Below are 18,097 nucleotides of genomic sequence, written 5' to 3' on the forward strand. Positions count from 1 at the left end.
CCAGCCCCCTCTGGGCCTCAGCGTCCCCGTCTGTATAAAGGGCGCCAGACAAGATGGTCACAGGGAGCCTTTCCTGGTCTGAGAACTCCAAACAGATGCCCCCCACCCACACGAGGCCACTGGTTAAACACACAGCCCCCAGGAATCATAAGTCCTTCTGAAGGAAGGACCACCACACGCACCTTGGGTTGCACGTCCACACCACATGCAGCTTGGGTTCTGATCCCACCCCAGCCACTCCAGATCTGTGTGACCTCAGGCACGTCACCTACCCCTTCTTCACCTACATTGCCCCATCTATGAAATGGAGGTAATCCCAGTAGTTCTCTCATAGGGCTGCTGTCAGGAAAGCCAGGTCGGTAAGGTCCCTGGTAGAGAACAAGTGCCAAATAAATGTTGGCTAAAAGGTGAGTAGCTAGAACGCCATCACCCCGCTGTACAGATGAGAGAAACTGAGGCTCGGCCCCCAGACCTGGCGGGGCTTTGAGACCATTTCTGCCAACCCAAGCCTGGATATATGGGGAAACTGAGGCCCAAAAGAGCAAAGGGTCGGCCCACATGCCATAGCCAACCTAGCCATGCTTCACCCCTGGCCCGGTGGCTGCTTCTGTACTCTCTTCCCTCCCCTGGGGCCTCCACACCTCCCGCCAGGCTCTCCCTCTGCAGAGCACAGGCTGGGTCACTCTTTCGATGCTGGCCCTGCTCTGCCAGATCCACGGACTTCATAAGAGAAACCAGAAATCTGGATTCTTCTGTGAAATCTTTACATTTTGTTTTTAAATATTTTTCCTTTTAACTGCTGAGTAGATGGCACATCTCGGGCCTGACCTGCCCGAGAGCTGACACTCTACCCACTGTGGCTCGAGGAGCCAGCTGAAGAGCGTGGCTGGGGGCTTTGAGGTGGGAACCCCTTGGGATCGGGGTTCCACCCTCCTCAGCTGCATGACCCTGAGCCAGTCCCTTTGCCCCTCCCAGCTTCAGTTTCTTCCCTGTCAGATGGGCCAGTGGCCTCAGCCTCACGGGAAGGACTTGAGATCAAGTGTTTAGGGCAATGCCTGGCACACAGTAGGTGCCCATTCGAGGTAGTACTATGCTGCCCCCCATCCTAGCCCAACCCTGGGCACGCCCAAGGGGGGGTGGTTGCCACAGATGAGATGCCACGAAGACTAGAGGGTCCTGAAGGAGAAGAATCATGCCACAGCCCCCCAAGGGCAGCCCTAAAGAGCACAGGGAGCCCCAAGGGGGTTCCTCCAGCCCACCGCCACTGCTGGGTAGTCCCGGCAGGCGTCTCAGCCCACGGGGCCCAAGTCCTCCAAGGGCTCCCACTACTCACAGACTGAAACTCCCAAGTCCTCACTGTGGCCACAAGGCCCCCACCTAACCCAGCCCCAGCACCTTTCCAACCTTCTCTCCTCTTGTTCACTCCACTCCAGCCCCTGGCATTTGGTTGTTCTTTAAAGTCTCCTGGTTTGCGGCCACCCAGGGCCTTTGCCCTTGCCATTTCATTGACCTGGGACTCCTGCACCCAGATCTTCCGGGACTGGCACCTCTTCCCACTCATGTGTCACGTCCCGCCAAAGGCCCTTCGGTGACCACCCCCCACGTGGCAGCAATCCCCAGTCTCTTCCTGAAGGCCAGAGCACAGAAGGGAGGCCCATCTCCTGCCCACCTGCAGGGATGCCACTGAAACTAGAGAAAGCTGTGACTTCTCTATCCATCTTTAGACACTGGAAAAAGCCGGTGTCTCCTCCAACCACCCTCCAACCCTCCCTCCCCCCACCGCAGCCTGACTGTGGCCTCCACTTACACCCCCATTAGCAAGGAGCTCCCTCCGCCTGCAGCCCTCACGATGCCCCTTGAGGCGACTGCTATCACCCCTGCTCACAGATGAACAGACCAAAGCTGAGTGGGGAAGAAGCCGACCAGGGTCGCACAGCTGGTCAGAGGCAGAGGTGAAGCTGACCCGTGAGCCCCTGAACACCTGGCCTCAGACTCAGGACATTTGCTTGGCCGAGGCCCGAATTCCGTGTCCCCGGGCGGCTGCGCTGTCTCAGTTCTGGTCCTCCAAGCCTCTTCCTGCTCTGGGCAGCAGGGCCTTCTCCAGGCCGGCACTGGCACCCTCTTAGTGACAGAGCTTGGGTATGAATCCAGAGCTCAAGCCCTTAACCACCACCCACCGGTTGCCAAACCTTCAACCTTCCAAAGCTGTTCCTATAAACAACTCCAGGGTCAGAGATCGAGGCTACCCACCTGGCAGGCATACTCAGTCAAGACTTAGAGTCTAAGTATCCTCAGCCCAGAGACTAAATGCCCCAAGTCATTCAGGGAACATTCGGGAACAGCCCCCAGACTGTTCCAAACACAATGGGAAGCTGTCGGAAGGGAAGCGGCGGGAGCTGGGCTGCTCCATCGAGACAGATACTTTGGGGAGGGGCCGGAAGGGGCCCCGCCAGGGCCGTTTGCTTTGTGGGAGACCCTCCAGATCTCAGAGCGACCACCGAGCCTAGGACAGAGTCCCAAGGCCCAGCTCGTGCTCCCTCTCAAAATAAATAAACATTTTTTAAAAGTTTAAAATGTAAAGATTTTTACATTTTTAGTAAGTGTAATCTCTACCCCCCGACATAGGGCTTGAACTCACAACCTCACTGACTGAACCCTAAGGCTCGACTTCACCAGGGCCCGAACACCACCTCTGGCCCCTAAGGCCTCTGAATGGGGCCCCACCATCAGGGCTCTTGAAGAACAGCAGCCTCGACAGGGCGTGCCAGTTGGACACTGAGAACCCAGACCAGCACTGGAAATAAATGTGTGTTCTCAGCCCCAAAGTCCTTACCGGTGTCACCCACCAGTGACACTGAGTGCTCTGCGTGCCAGGGACTCTCCGTTGACACAACAGTGCCACAAGGCGGGAACTATGAGCAGTGCCATTGTAAACAGGAGGAAACTGAGGCTCAGAGAGGTGATGTCACTTGCCTAAGGCCCCAGAGCTGGCTTTCCAAGATGGTTATTTTAAGCAGAAGTTGTTTCTTAGGGGCGCCTGGGTGGCTCAGTAAGTTGAGCATCTGACTCTCGATTTCTGCTCAGGTCATGATCTCACGGTTTGCGAGTTCAAGCCCCATGCTAAACTCTGCACTGACAGCATGAAGCCTCCTTGGGATTCTTTCTTTCCCTCTCTCTCTGCCCCTCTCCTACTCGTGCTCCCTCTCTCAAAATAAATAAACAAAAAACAAAGTTTTTATTTATTTTTATTGTTTAAAGATTTTTAATTTTTTGTAATGTAATCTCTACCCCCAACGTAGGGCTTGAACTCACAGCCCCAAGATCAAGTGTCACACGCCCCACTGACTAAGCCAGCCAAGCGCCCCAGAAATTGTTTTTAAAAATGAAGTTTTATAGGGAACCCCATGCTGTCACACAGATAAGACCATGTGTTTGGGCCGCTATTTGCCTTTCATGGTGCCATAACCTCAAGACTTTAAAAACAATGAGAAGAGTTTTTATCTGCACTTGCGTTTTTCTGACAGCTTCCCATTGTGTTTGGCATAAAACACTAACTCTTCACGTGCCCCTCTGACCACACATACCCCCCCCACACCCCACCTTCCCTCCCTGTGCTCCCAGCACATTCTTCAAAGCACACAGAATGCTTACCCATCTCAAGGCCTTTGTCCATGCTGTTCCCTCTGCCTGAAACACTGACAGTCTTTTTTATTATTATTTTTCTAAGATTTAGTTTTTAATCTCTACACCCAACTCGAACTCACGACCCTGAGATTAAGAGTCACATGCTCTACTGGCTGAGCCAGCCGGGTGCCCCAACACTGAGAGATTCTTAACTCAGGATTAAGACTGTGGTTCGGAGCACCTGGTGGCTCAGTCAGTTGAGCATCTGACTTTGGCTCAGGTCATGACCTCGTGGTTGGTGGGTTTGAGACTTGAGTCGGGCTCTGTGCCGACAGCTCAGAGCCTGGAGCCTGCTACAGATTCTGTATTTCCCTCTCCCTGCTCATGCTCTGTCTCTCTCTCTCAAAAATAAATAAACATTAAAAAAATTTTTTTTTTAATTTAAATAAAGACTGTGGTCCAAAAGTCACTAGCTCAAGACTCACTAGGAAGCTTTGGCAATTAGGACAGTGTGGTGTCAGCCTAAGGAGAGACACATGAGCCAATGGAACATAAGGGAGAGTCTTCCAGAAGCACACAGGTTATCCTTTATTTAGTATAAAACCAGCGTTGCAATCCAACAGAGAAAAGATGGTCACATCAGCAAGTAGTGTTGGAACACCTGGAAGAATCATGACCCCTGCCTCACACTGTACATAAAAACTAATTAGACATCGATCTTGGTCCAAAATGTGAAGGCTCCCCAAAATAAAGTTTCCAGAAGAAAAGACTTTTTAAAAAGATTTCCATGACCCTGAGTAGGCAAAGATTTCTTAAATAGGACACAAAAAGCACGAACCATAAAGGAAAGCAATCGATAAACTGGACTTCATTAAAAGTAAGAATTTCTGTTCATGGGGGTGCCTGGGTGGCCCAGTGGGTTAAGCGTTCAGACTCTTGATTTCAGCTCAGGTGCTGATCTCACTTGGGACTCTCTCTCTCCTTCTCAGTTTGCCCCTCCCTGGCTCACGCTCTCTCAAAATAAGTATTAAAAAAAAAAATCTGTTCATGAAAAGATTCCATTAAAGAAGAAAAAGGCAACCCACTGAGTGGGAGATGATATTTGCAATAAAAGGAAATATATCCCAGATATATAAAAACTCTTATAAAGCAATAAGAAAAGGAGAGACAACTCAATAAAAATAACACACACATCATAACAGGTTAATTCCAGTGGCCAATAAACTTATGAAAAGGTGTTTAACCTCATGAGTCATCAGGGAAATGCAAATTAAAGCCGCAATGAGAAACTAGTACACATCCACTAGAAATGGAAAAAAAAAAAACAAAACAACTTTCATACACTGCTGGTGGGGACATAAGATCATGCAACCACTTTGGAAAAAGTATATGAATTTCTCATAAACACGCACTTACCATATGACCTAGCAAGGCCACTTTGAGGAATGAGAAATGGAGAGAAAGGGAGCACGTGTGCACACAAAGAACTACATGCAGATTTCATAACAGCATGAAAGTCCCAAAGTAGAAACAATCCAAATATCCATCAACAGGTGAATGGATAAGCTAACTGTGGTACATCCATACAAATGAGCTACTGATGCACACGGACAAGTCTCTCTACAACATCACGCGGAGCAAAAGGAGACAGACGTAAAAGGCAACATGCTGCGCGGTTCCATTTGTGTGCAGTTCCAGAACAGAGAACTGGAATCCCCAGAGTAGGAATCAGGGGAAGGAGGGGGTGGCCGAGGGATTAGAGACATGGAGGAGGTGGGAGGGAGCCCCCGTGGGTGCTAGGTCACTTGGGTGTGCACAACCATGGCCACATGGGTGGGGCTTCAGATGCACTCCACCCACTTCAGTGTATGCATGGGACGCTGCCCTGAAGTTTAAAGAGAAAGGTACCTTACGTGAGAGGGTTCCTTGCCAACACTCCATCCCAACCACTGAATTAGGGCCCCTCAGTTATACTCCCAGAGGCCCCACTGCTTTTCCTTTAGAACACAATATATGATTTATAATTCCATGTTCTTTTGTAGGTTTACTCAACGGCTCCCACTAAGATGCCAGTTCCCCAGCACCAGCATCTGTCTGGTACACAGTAGGCACTCAATAAATATCTATTAAATGAATAACTAAGTCTTCTCCATTCAGACCTTGACCCCCAAGGGCTAAGGTTACATCGGCTTTGCGCCATCTCTGGAAGCATAATGGAACCACAAAGAGAAAGGAATGAGGTGAAAGCCACGTGGTCCCATCAACTTGATACATCTGAGTCAAAGATGGAACTTGTCAGGTGTGTGGAACACCTTGACCCTTCAGCCTCAACTGCACAGCTGAACAAAGTTGTCGAAAAGGAAAAAAAACCACACACACAAAATGTTTAAAACTTGAAATAAGACATCAACAAATCATGGGACTTGCAAAGGAATTCAAGTGACGGTTTTGAACTCCCTAAAAAAAAAAAACCCTCCTATTTGTCATGGTCAGTCTGGGCCAGGGTTTTCAAGGACGTGGACCAACCTGTCACAGCCCACATGACACCCACATACAGTGTCTCTGGACGTTGTACAAAATCCCTGCCCGGTACGCCTCAAACCTGCCATCAGAAACAAGGAAAGCCTGTAGAACCTGTCAAAGCCATTAGGCACATGAAAAGGGACGCGACAGCTGAATCGAATACGGTGTGCTGGAACCAACAAGGCGACATTAGGGGAAACGCAAAATGCAAAGAACTGCGCAGTTCACAGTAGTGAGCAACGCTGGGGCCTCAGTTGTGCAAACACACAGTAACGTACGACGTTAACAGGCAAAACTGCACGTGGGGTATAGCTGAAGGATCTTTGCAACCTCTATGCAAATTCGAAATGGTCTAAAAGAAACACTTCATTTTTCAAAAGGCCTGCTTTCCTCTGGGGGCTCTGCGGCCGCCCGCCGGGACCGTCGCGCGCCCCTCTGAGCGCCCTGCGCGGGGAGCTTACCTTGGGCGGGTCGAAGAGCTCCAGCACGCGGTCCGCTCCGCCGTCGGGGCCCCGGGTGCGCCGCAGCGCCAGCCGCCCCCGCTGCCAGCGCGCCCCGCTGTCCATGGACGCTTCGTCCGCCAGGCTGTAGCGCAGCGCTGCCTCCTTGAGGGCCTCGGGCGGCGGCTCGCGGGCCAGGCTCCAGGGCAGGAGCTTCCTGGCCAGGCCGGGCCGCGCCGGGCCTTCGCCCGCCTCCCCCGCGGCCCCGGTGGCGGACAGCTCCCCGGCCGAGCCGCGGCGCAAGATGTGGCGGAGGCTGTGGCGCAGGTGCTGGAAGGTGCAGGCGGCGGACGGTCGCGGCGGGGCCAGCTCCTCGGAGCTGCGGGCCTTGGGCAGCGCGGGGGCGGCGGGACCGGGGCCCGACTCGGCCGGGGACGCCTCGGCCTTGGCCGGGGGCCCGCGGCCCGTGTCTCGGTAGTCGCGCGCAGGCGGCGCGGCCCGGGACCCCGGCGGCCCGGGCGCCCAGCCGTCGCGCACCTCGCGGCAGAAGTAGCGCTGGAAGAGGTCGGTGAACTGCAGCGACACGAGCTCGGCGCGCAGCGGCGCGTGATGCGGGTGCTCGCGGGCGAAGAGCCAGTACTGCCGGGCCAGCTCCCGGGCCGTGGCCACCGCGTGCAGCTCGCAGAACTCGCTCCAGCCCCGCGGGGACGGCGCCGCTGCCGCGGCCGACGAGGGGGGGGCGGATGCAGAAGAGGCCGAGGAGGGCTGCAGGGTGGGCCCGTTCATGGCGGAGACCGAAGTGGGGCGGCCGGGCTGAAAGACACGGTGGGGAGGGCAACAAAGAAGTGAGCAGGCACACGACTACTTGAACCCGTCACCGCGAGACACGTTATTCACCAGGCACGACATCAAAAATTGAAAACGACCATTAATACCCGGTGCTGGTGAAGATGCGTCGAAATGTGCACTCCCCTACAACGTTGCCGGTATCCTTAACAGATACAGCCTTTTTTGGAAGGCTGCTTGGCAGGCTCGGTTTCAGACCCAGGAATTCCACTTTCAAGTATTCAAGAGAATGCTTGCTCACACGTGCAGAGAGGCACTTACAGGACAATCCCCTACTAGATGTTTTCTGCCCCCATGTATATAATAGGGAAAAAGTAGATACAACTTAAATGCCCATCAGTCAGAGACTGGTAAAGCACACTGTGATACATCTCAGCTGGAATATTCTGCAGTAGTGGAAAAGGTAGAGGGAGGTCTATGCTACCACCCGAAGGAACAACGCAGACTCTGTGATCCAATTTACATGAACACACACGATACCAAACTGCCAACTTTTTATGTGTACATAAATGTGTTTAAGTGGTGGGCAAGAAAGGTGTGGCTGGAGGAAACCCACCAGAAACAGTGTTTCCCACAGAAACCTGTAGGAAAGAACTAGAATTGGAGTTTCAGGGGGAAAAGTAACCAAGGAATATTGCTGCTACTTGTCTTTAGAAAATATGGTTAAGAACACGGAGCCTGTGTCAGATGCCAGCACCACCACTTACTAGTTACGTGACTTTGGATGAGTTATTGATTTTTCTCTGCCTTAGAACATGATTGCACCTGCCTCATAGGACTGTCATGAGGATTGAGTTAATAAATGTAAAGACCCTCAGGACTTAGGAAAAGCCTACTAAGGGCCGGCTGTTATTATTATTTAAATATTACAATGAGAGTGTATCGTTGGCGTCAAGAAAAACATAAAACAATGAATGCAAAGGAATCAATTAACAAGACTCACAGAGGGGTGCAAAGGTGTTTCCTGCTCTGATGGGGGGTATGTCAGGACAGGCAGATCCTTGCCCACCCATCCCAGCTGGGGCTCCGTTCTCCTCCCACCTCCATGGCTCCTTCTTCCGCGGCACACAGTCAAAATGGCAGAAGCCCCCCACCCTCTGCTGTCCGAGGTGCTGAACCCCGGACCTCTCTAATTACCATCAGTACCGTCTTTTCTTCCAACTGGGCCTGGGCCCCTGCTGGGGACCACATAACCATGGCTGCTTATCCTCCCCACACAAAAACCTATTACTAAGGGCCTACTCTCACATGACTGGACCTCTCTGAACCCCAGATTCCTCGTTTGTCAAGTGAGGAGCGCCATGGTACCCACCTCATGAAATGGTTATAAGGTGTCCTTGAGAGACTCTCCAGGTAGAGACCTGCACCTGGAAACTGAGGATCTTTCTGCCACACACCAGTGCACAGGCACCTTCTATTTGTGACTCTGTGCATGGTCAGGGTGGGACAGACCTGCTGGGCAGCTGCAAAAACAATGAGGGCTGCCCCTGCCATCTCTAGGCCATCGTGGTGACCCTGCAGCTAAATGCAGCAGGACACCCCAGACGGTGTCAGTGGGGAGGGCGCTCTGCACAGAGTCAACATTTTTGCACATCACAAGGTCCTCGAAACCTACATTCAGTGAGCACTTTGCACACAGTAGTTAGTAACAGCTGCCAGGCAGGAGGGAGAGGAGCCATATAGGCCCTTGATCGCCACACTCTACCAAACCCCCCCCCCACCCCAACCGTAGCTGAAGTGGGGCAGCGAGGGGCAGGGGGGTTACCTGCATGTGTGTGTGTGATTTGTTCTCAGTTAACCCATGCCTCCACACAGGTGAGGCAAGCACTGTCCTCCCAGGTTAGGGGGCCCAGAGAGGGCTCGGATTCCAGACTCAAGCTCCTGCCCGCCTGCAAGACCCTGTATGATCTGCCCCCGTTCATGCCTGCTGCCTCTGGGCGATTGCCCGCTTTCAGCTGCACACAAAAGGCAGCTTCCCAGAGCCCACCAATGGAGTCAAGTCCCGAACTTGTCCTTCAGCACACTGGCACACGCTATCACTTTACAGCTATGATCACTTAATCAGTGGCTGTCTCCCCACCAGACTGTGAGCCTCACGATCTGCTCCCTGCTCTGGTCCCAGTTCCTAGCATGTGGCAGGAGCTCAACAAATGCCTGCTGAATGAACGAATGTATGAATACAAGAGGTCAGCTGAATTTGCAACCTCTGGCTCCTCTGGCAGATGCCCAGTGGCCAGAGCCCATCAACGACCCCCCTCACTGGGCCACTCCCCACTCCCACCCCCACCCGTGCAGCCTGGAATCCCTGTGCCAACTGCAGGGCCGAACTCTGACAGGAGTTTTCTGGGAACAGTGTGCCTGATCCACGGTCCCTCACTGCCCGGGCGATGGCCGGCAGCCCTCCTCCCCACACTTCCCACTACAGCTCTCCCACCAGAAATGCAATGTATTCCAAGCACCTGCTGGACATCAGGCATTTTCCTAAAGCATTAACTCTCCCGAACTTCATGACAGCCCTAGGAGGCAGGGCCCATAATTACTCCCACTTTATAGTTAGAGAAACTGGAGCACAGAGAGGTCCCACAGCTGGCAATTAGAAACTCCCACAGAAGTCACCCCCAAAACGCCTGATCCGGGCCTGAATGCGCACCATGAGGAAGACTCATTTCCCAGTGGATGGGTATTGAATGAACGAGATCCAGGGGTGCCTGGGTGGCTCAGGTCATGATCTCATGGTTCATGGGTTTGAGCCCCATGTCAGGCTTTGTGTTGAAAGCGTGGAGCCTGCTTCGGATTCTCCGTCTCCCTCTCTCTTTGCCCTTCCCGCACACGTGCTCTCTCTCAAAAATAAACATTAAAAAAAAAAAAAAAAAAGAATGAGTGAGATCCAGAGGAAGGGATATAAAGTTCTCATTCAGCTCCTGCTGGAGTCAGGAGGCCTTAGCTTCTCCGTCCAGGTTCCAAACCTGCCAGGTGGTCAGGAAAATAGCCACAGGGTAGAAGCTTAAAACCAACGATTCAATATTTTTGTACGTTGTGACATGATCACAGTAAGTCTAGTTATTATGCTGTATACCTGAAACTAATGTATGTCAATCAGATCTCAATTTTAGAAATAACAATTTAAAAATAAAAATGATGATAAATGACACTATGGCTGGCTTTCCACGTGCCCTGCTCTGTGCTAAACACTTTGCAAATACATTCACTAATCCCCCCTGAAGGGGGGGGGGCAGGGGGGTCCTACAAATATGTCCATTTTATAGATAAAAAACCAAGGCAAGGGAAGAATAGCTTGCCCAGAGTCACACAGCCTGTGAGGCACAGAGCTGGGATCAGAACCTGGCTGGCTGTGCTAGCGAGCGATGCTGCTTGATACATGAGTGACACTGCTCACTGTCCCCTGCACCCTCAACCTGGGCTGGTTGCCCCTGGAGGGTCGAGAGGCCACCTCATTCCTGCTCACCCTGCCAGGGCCTGGTCACAGAAATATTACTTGTATGAATGAACTCCCGGGATTGAGGGGGGCTTCTGTTTGATAGTCACGCTCTCGGAGCTATGCTCCTGACCCACATGGACAAACAGAAAGGGCTGTGGGGCTCTGAGAAACTCACCAAGATGCACCCCCCACTATCCAGGGGACCTCTCGTGGTGGAGCTAGCAACCAAACCCTGGTTCTCATCCTGCCTCTACCACTTCTTTGCTGTGTGATGCGGAAAGGGGGCTTGCCTCTCTGAGCCCATGTCCCCATCTGTAAAATGGGTCAGGGTTCAGCTCTTGGCATTTACTAGGAGCATTCGGAGAACTGATGTCTGTGGGGTGCTGGGACTCAGTAAACAAGTGGCTGCTGCTGTGGTTGTTGTCAGCAGAGAGGAGCAGCAGCGTCAGAGAATATCAGGCCTGCAGCCATGGAAGCCACAGGGGGAGCCTGGCCTTGAGGGCTGGGCCAGCAGGGAGCGTCATGGGAGCCTGAACAAAAGGCCTTCTCAGGGGAGAGGAGGCTCCAGGCAGGAGCTCTGGGCAGGAAATCACCAGTCAGAGCACTGAGCACTCAGCTGTGGCCCATGTCTGGGAGGGGGGCACGCCTGGGAGGTTTCCTGGCTGGGCGGGCAGCCAGGCCGCAGGAAGGTGGTCCCCTCCTCGGGCCTCAGCCCAGGTGGTAGCCATTTATTGAACATTTACTATGTGCTAAGCAATTGATCAGATCACACCAACTGTGGGATCAGGGCCTGAAAAGCTCTTAGCAGAAAGCATTTATTAATCATCTGAATGTTCCTAGGAACCCCAGGCTTCGGCTGGAGGATGGGAACAGGGGTCTCTGGGGCATTTCTACGCCCCCTCCCCCACTAGAGCATCTGGAAGCCTGGGTGGCCAGAGGAATGAACAGATTCCACACAGAGGGGCCTGCAAATCCACAGAGTCCCTCCCACCTGCTCAGCCTGGGCTTCTGGGGCAAGGAGTTCCCAGCTATGTGTGTGGAGGTGGGGCTCCAGGATTTCCCCAATCCCACAGTGGGGTGAGGGACGAGGATGATGTTACGCGGGAGCAGGAAGGTCGAATCCTGGCGCCCCCTTCCCCCCAAGTCCCCAAAGCAAACACATAGAGATGGCTGTCTCCACACCCATCCTAGGGTGCCAGAGTAGTGTGCGGGCACGAGGGGGGGGCGCTTCTCAGGACCCCCAGTTCAGGAAAACTGTCCACCAGACTGCCTGCTAAGGGCAACCTGGTGAGGGCCTTAAAGCCTCAGCCGAAGCTTGGTGTCCCCTGTTCAAACACCTATCCATCCTAAGGGACCCTCGAGCCTCTACCAAGTCAGTGAGAAATGAGGCGCTGAACAGCTGGGAATCCTGGCTCTAAGCAGGGAATCTGAGCTGTGGGGCCCACGCTAACCCGTGACCCCAGAGACTGAGGCTCATTAGCCTCCACTCTAGCCAATCACCCTGGGTAATAATGTAACCTGGGGAAGCTAACATTTTCTGTGTAATTAGCAGGCTCAGGTGCGGAGAAGGCCTGTGGGGACTTCACCTGCCAAGGCAGGGGGAGGATGGTTTAAATTGTGGTAAACGAAGTTAAAATGAGCCAGTCCAGAGCTTCCACCCTCCCCCAGCTCACAGATGTTTGGGCAGGAAGTCTCACACCTTCATAGGGGACACCTCCTCCAGGGAGGACTCCAGGTTGACTACAGGCCACAGGGAGCATTTGTCCTTCCCATCTACAGCACCAACTTCTCCAACAGGCCAGACCCCCTGCCCAAGGAAGCCCAGAGAGGTGGGGGGGATTCCAACACACCCAGCCTGGCAGTCAGCCCGCTGCCCTTTCACACCATTCAGGCTGTCTAGACTGTGGAGAAGCTCCTGGGAAGTAGGGAGTGCAGGTTCGGAGGCCCTGGGGAGGCTGAGAGGTGGGTTCTGTCCTAAATCATCAGGCAGTCAGTGGAGGCCTGATGCACCCTCTCTGGGGTCACCTAGTGCCCGGGGACATTTATCAGGCTGGCACAGTCTGCCAGAACAGGAAATGTCCTCTGTCCTCATGCCAGGCCTGACACCCTGGCCACACCCCCCTCCCCCACACCCCACCCGGGCTTCAGGAGAAAACCAGGGACTATCCCCCCAAGAAGGGGCAGTACTCTCCAGCCCCACCCCCTCTCATCTAGCACGTGACTTCCTTTAACTGCCCCTGAGTTGAGGAGAGAAGGGTGAGAATCTGACGTGGGGAAAGCCTCTCAGGGAGCCCCATACCCTACAATGGTGCTGCTTTGCAGTATCAGGAGAGGCGAACCCCTCCCTTCGCTCCTCACCTTCTCTGGACCCGTCCTCCTGTGAGAGGACACCAGAGTGCCAGCTCTCAAGGGCAGACTCATGCCAGAGGCCCTCTTTTGTGACCACCTCCCCCCAGTCGTGTTTCCAGTCCCCCAGCCCCCCAAGGTTAGCACCTCATCAGGCACCCTGTGAGTCAGCTCCCGGTGAGCAGGGCATAGACTTCCTCCCTCCCAGGCCTCCCTGGAGACACACGGGGCAGTGGCAGCCTCCCCCCTACCCAACCGGGGTGGGGGCCCACATCCGGATGGGCCCCCAGGGGCTCCAGGCCTGGCTCCCGAGGAAGCCTGCAGCCTGGCCCCCCTTGCCGACCCCTGACAGGGTGGCGTGGGAGGAAAAATCTTCCAGCCATCTGCTCAGCTGCTGGGTTTCCGGTCGGGGCGGGGCTGGGGGGACACCAGGAGGACTTGCTCTCCTGGGGAAGTGTCCCTTGCCCCTGCCGAGGGGGAAGAATACCAGGTCGAGAAGCCCAGTGATGGTCAGTGGGACCCCGGAGCCCTGACTGAGGAATGCTGGTTGCCCAGGGGTCAGGGCCCAAGTAAGTGGGTGTCCAGCTGTAGCCTTTGGACCTGCCCAGTTTCCAAGGGACTGCAGGCCCCCGGAAGTCAGGGAGCTGGGGCGCAGGGCTCCTGGGTCCAATTAGGCCTGACTCAGCGAGTGACCCCAGCTGAGTCACTTCCCCTGGGCAGCCTGCCCGCCTCAGTTTCCTCAGGGAGGGCGGGTAGCTGGGAACAGGGTCTGGCTGGGAACAAGAAACATGTATTACACCTCTGGACTCCACGGCGGGCTTCTCGCATCTGCCAGATGGAAGCTACTTCCTGCCCTGCCCAGCCTAAGATGCTGAACACCCGGGGAGCCCCTTGAGACCATTTTCCAGGGAAACCTGGCAATTAAGTGCCAGCCCCCTCTGGGGCACTAACAGCAGTGGCTCACACTTATTGAGCACCGACTGCATGCCAGGCATTATGCGTACCACTTCTCAACACAATTCTCTTGTGCAGTCATTAGTACTCCCATGTCATAGAGAAGGATATTGGAGCTCAGAGAGGTTAAGGGACAAGCCCAAGGGCACACAGCCATAGGCAGTTATAGCCAACACAGTTCAAGCCCCTACACTATGCCAGGCTCATACACTCCAGGCTTACCCTGGAGAGGCTGGCACTCTTGGTCCCCATTGGGCAGATCAGGCCCAGAGAGGTCAGGGAACTTGCCCTAGGCCTCACAGCTGGAAGCTGGCAGATCCCAGATTTGGCTCCAAAGGCCATGCTGCTACCAGGGAGAGGTGGGAATCTAACAGGAGAGGCCTCTCATTTAATAATATTAATACCATCTACGATTATCAGGTGAGGCCCAGCACTGAGTGCCTTATGTGCCTCTCGCCCCACCCCCCACCGCCAAAGTGGGCTGCCCTGGGACTGGGAGGTCCCTCCAAGTACCTCCATCCCTGCCCTTGGGGAGGCTCCATCCAGGAGGTGGAGGGTGTCCTGGGGTGGCACTGCTGGGCCCAGATATCCAAGGGCAACCAAAGGTTGACCCGCTGTAGGGCTACCACTGTATCTGGAGAGGTTCTACAGAATCTGATTTGCATTAGAAACTCCTATCTATCCGAGAAAGATCAAGTCTAGTCTTCACAAGAACGGGGGTCAGGAGGATCAGGAAGGAAAACAATCAGAGCTGACACCCACAACAAACAACAATAGTCTCATTCTTACTACTACTACGCCTGATCAAAGTGTTCTAAACACTTGGTGAATTCACTCATATAGGGTTCCAAAGACCCTAAGTATGAGGTACGATTATCACACCCACTTGACAGATGAGGAAACTGAGGCTGGGACGGGGAAGCAAGACCTCATAGCCAAGAAGCCCCATCACCTCATCCTCGCCTGTGTCTTCAGATTCTTCCCCCAAAGACTCAGGAAACCCCAGAGCTGCACATGCCGGAGGTATTCAAGGCATGCTGATGAACAAGCATTTCCCAGCCAGTAACAATAACGCTAATGATGATAGTGATGAAAAATCACCACCACCACCACCTGTAATTGAACCCTTTCCCTGCCAGGTAGCAGATGCTTTGCACACACTGGCTCATTCAATCCCTACCACAAACCTGTTATTATCCCATTTCACACAGTGGGGGGACTGAGGCTCACAGGTGTCACTTGCCCATGCCTTCAGCTGGATAGAAGCAGCGGGAGAATGGAACCTAAGCCTCCAGGACCTTTCTCTTCCACTGCTGAGTCCCTGAAGGTCCTCGGACCCTAGCAGCTGGTACTTCAGTCCAGCCCCTTCCCAGCTGGCTGCCTCTGTGGCCCACAGGGACCACAGAAGTTCTAGGAATGTTCACCCTTTGGCTCAGAAGGATTTTCCCTCCCAGAGGAGGGTTGTGGGAAAAGGCTCAGAAAAAGTGAGCCTGTTAAAAACCCTTCCAACTTCCCAAGCGGGCCCTGGCCTCTCATCTGCTGACCCCAGCCTGCCCAGGCGGCCTCTGCCTGCTCTCCCCCCACTTGGGCTGGCTCTCCAGCCCCCGCAGGTCCCAGAGAGCCTCTGGAGCTGTTTCCGCTCTGGCAGCCAGGTCAGTGATGGGAAATCCAGACAGGACTTGCGCCCACAGCCCTGGAGACCCATGTGCCCATCGCCTGGCAGGGGCCCTACAGCTGGACCATTAAATAGGGAGGCAAGATGGGCTGGTTGCCCTAGCTGAGCCTGGCAGCTGGTGGGTGTCAGGGGATGCTCATCTCCCAGGCGAGGGGGGTGTGGGTCAAGTCTCAGCCCCTCCTGCTCCCAAAGCTGGACCTTGGCCCTACAGACATCATCTTGCCAGGCCCTCTGCTCCGAAGCCCCCACCCGCAGCCCAATTTCACTTCCTCCCACTCAATCAGGCCTGGCCATGCCCCTCCCTGGAGGCCTCCAGCTGCAGGCAGTGACCTCCTCACCTACATCATCGTGGCAGGGAATGGGGAAGAGAAACAGGAGAATGAGGAAATTAAAGAAGGGAAAAAAAAAAAAAAAAGAAGCAGGACAGGCAGGCAAACCCCCCTCCCCAGTTCCTCAAATGCAGTCCCCATCATCCCAAAAGCCCCCATGGTCAGAGAGAGGGAAGGGAGGGGATTTCTGCACCAGGCATTAAAGGCCTCTGAAATTACCCTCCCAGGCACGCTGACCTATAAGACAAGGCCTCCTCTGCATCTTTTTTTTTTTTTTTTTTTTTTTGATGGGAGGATTCACCTGAGCTCTAGGTCTGGGGTGTGAGGGCACCAGCTCAAAGAGACCTGAGCTGTGGGGCTCCCAACCCTGTGAAACTCCGGACTCAGTGGCTTGGGGGCACCTGGCCTGGGCCACCTCTGAGATGTAGGGACTGTGAAGGCGGGCTTCTAGCATCCAGAGATACCCTCTTAGCCACATGGCCCTGGGCTGGGAGAGTGGGGAGGGGCAGGGGCAGGTGGCCCCACTCCCAGAGCGCTCTTCCATCCTCATAGCCTTAGTTGACTACTTTCACTTTCAAGGTCCAAGCACTTGACCCTAGACCTCTCCTCCCCGGGCACATGTTGAGGGGGGACTGTTGCTCTCAACTGACCGGGCTACTTTAAGAGAAGGTAGACTGGGGGGTATTAACCATACCCTCTCAGCGCCTTCCCACTGTCTCCCCTATTACATCCCCAACACGTGTGTGGGTGGGGGTGTCGGCGGGGAGAGTGTCGCAGGAGCTGGGGAAGGGTCACCCCTGAACACCCCATCCGGGTTAGAGGCAGGGCAGTATTTCAGGCTGTTGTGGGAGTGCGCAGACACCGGGCAGAACCGGACAGGGGGCCTCCTCTTCCCCCATTAAAGCCCTCCCAGCCCCAGAGGAAGGAGCGCTGGGAAAGGCGGGCTTACCTGAGACAGAGGGGGTCCGGGCCCGGCCGGCCCATGGCGTCGCGCGCCCCCGGCCCCCCGAAATCCCGAGGGGGCGGGCGGGCCCCTGCCCCGGGCGCGTTCTCTCCCGCGCGCCGGCTCCTGGCTCGCGACTCGCTTGAGCGGGGCTCAGGCAGGAAACCCGGGCTCGGAAAATGGCCAGCGCCTCATCATTTCCGCCGCCAGCGCTTGACAGTTGCGGGAGGATGCGCCCCCGGGCCGCCACCGGAGAAACTTTGCCGTTGCTGCCGCCGCCGTCGCCACCACGGGCCGCGACAGTCCGGGCGGGCGGCCGGGCGGAGGCGGTGGCCCGAGCCCATGCCGCCCCGCGCCGTTATGTAAAGAGGAACCGGCTGTGCGAGCGGAGCCCGACGGGGGAGGGAGGCCAGGGTGGAGGCGGGGCCAGAGTGGGGCGGGGCTGCAGGAGACCACGCCCCTGCCCCCCCGAGAGCCAGATCGGCCGGAGGGGGACAGCCCCTGAGGGCGGGGTCCGACCTGGCCCCGCCCATCAATCCTCCTCCGCCGCGGCCGACCGTGTCCAGGGGTCTCAAACTCGAGCCTGGAAAGAGGCGGGGCCCTACCGAGCCACGCCCACACCTCGCCCACCCGATTTCGCATCCCGAGGACTAAAGAAGGGAATGAACTACCGAGGGGCGGGGCAACCTTAGTCCCACCCACCTAGCTCCTGCAGACCCCCAGGTGCCTCAGCGCTGCGGGGGCGGGGCCAGATGGAGGAAAGGCGGGCCTGGGGGCGGGGCTGGGCAGAGTCTCTTGGCCTCGAAGGAGCGCGCCCCAGCGACTCCCTCCTGGAAGGCCTTATCTGCAAGCTCGGGATCGGTCCGTGCAATAGCGACCACGGCTTTCATCACCCCCGGGGGAAGGATCCCAACCCCGCCCGGCCCCGACTATCCGCGACTCCGCTGAGCCGACCCGCCACGGCCCTAGTACCCGCAC

At 55.3% G+C, this 18,097-nt stretch overlaps 1 protein-coding gene across 2 annotated transcripts in view; it reads right to left on the reverse strand.

The window, feature by feature from the left end:
• SH2B3 (SH2B adaptor protein 3) overlaps positions 1–17,209 on the reverse strand; it is a 38,926-nt gene extending 21,717 nt beyond the window's left edge. For both annotated transcript variants that reach the window (XM_049619936.1, XM_049619935.1), the window contains exons 1-2: positions 17,126–17,209; positions 6,609–7,400 (exon numbers count right to left, since the gene is read on the reverse strand). In XM_049619936.1, coding sequence (XP_049475893.1) covers positions 6,609–7,373 — 765 coding nt within the window. In that variant the 5' untranslated portion in view covers positions 7,374–7,400; positions 17,126–17,209. The remainder of the gene's footprint in view (positions 1–6,608; positions 7,401–17,125) is intronic.
• Positions 17,210–18,097: the final 888 nt, after the last annotated feature.

This window comes from Panthera uncia, assembly GCF_023721935.1.
Source record: "Panthera uncia isolate 11264 chromosome D3 unlocalized genomic scaffold, Puncia_PCG_1.0 HiC_scaffold_8, whole genome shotgun sequence".
NCBI classification, from domain to species: Eukaryota; Metazoa; Chordata; class Mammalia; order Carnivora; family Felidae; genus Panthera; species Panthera uncia.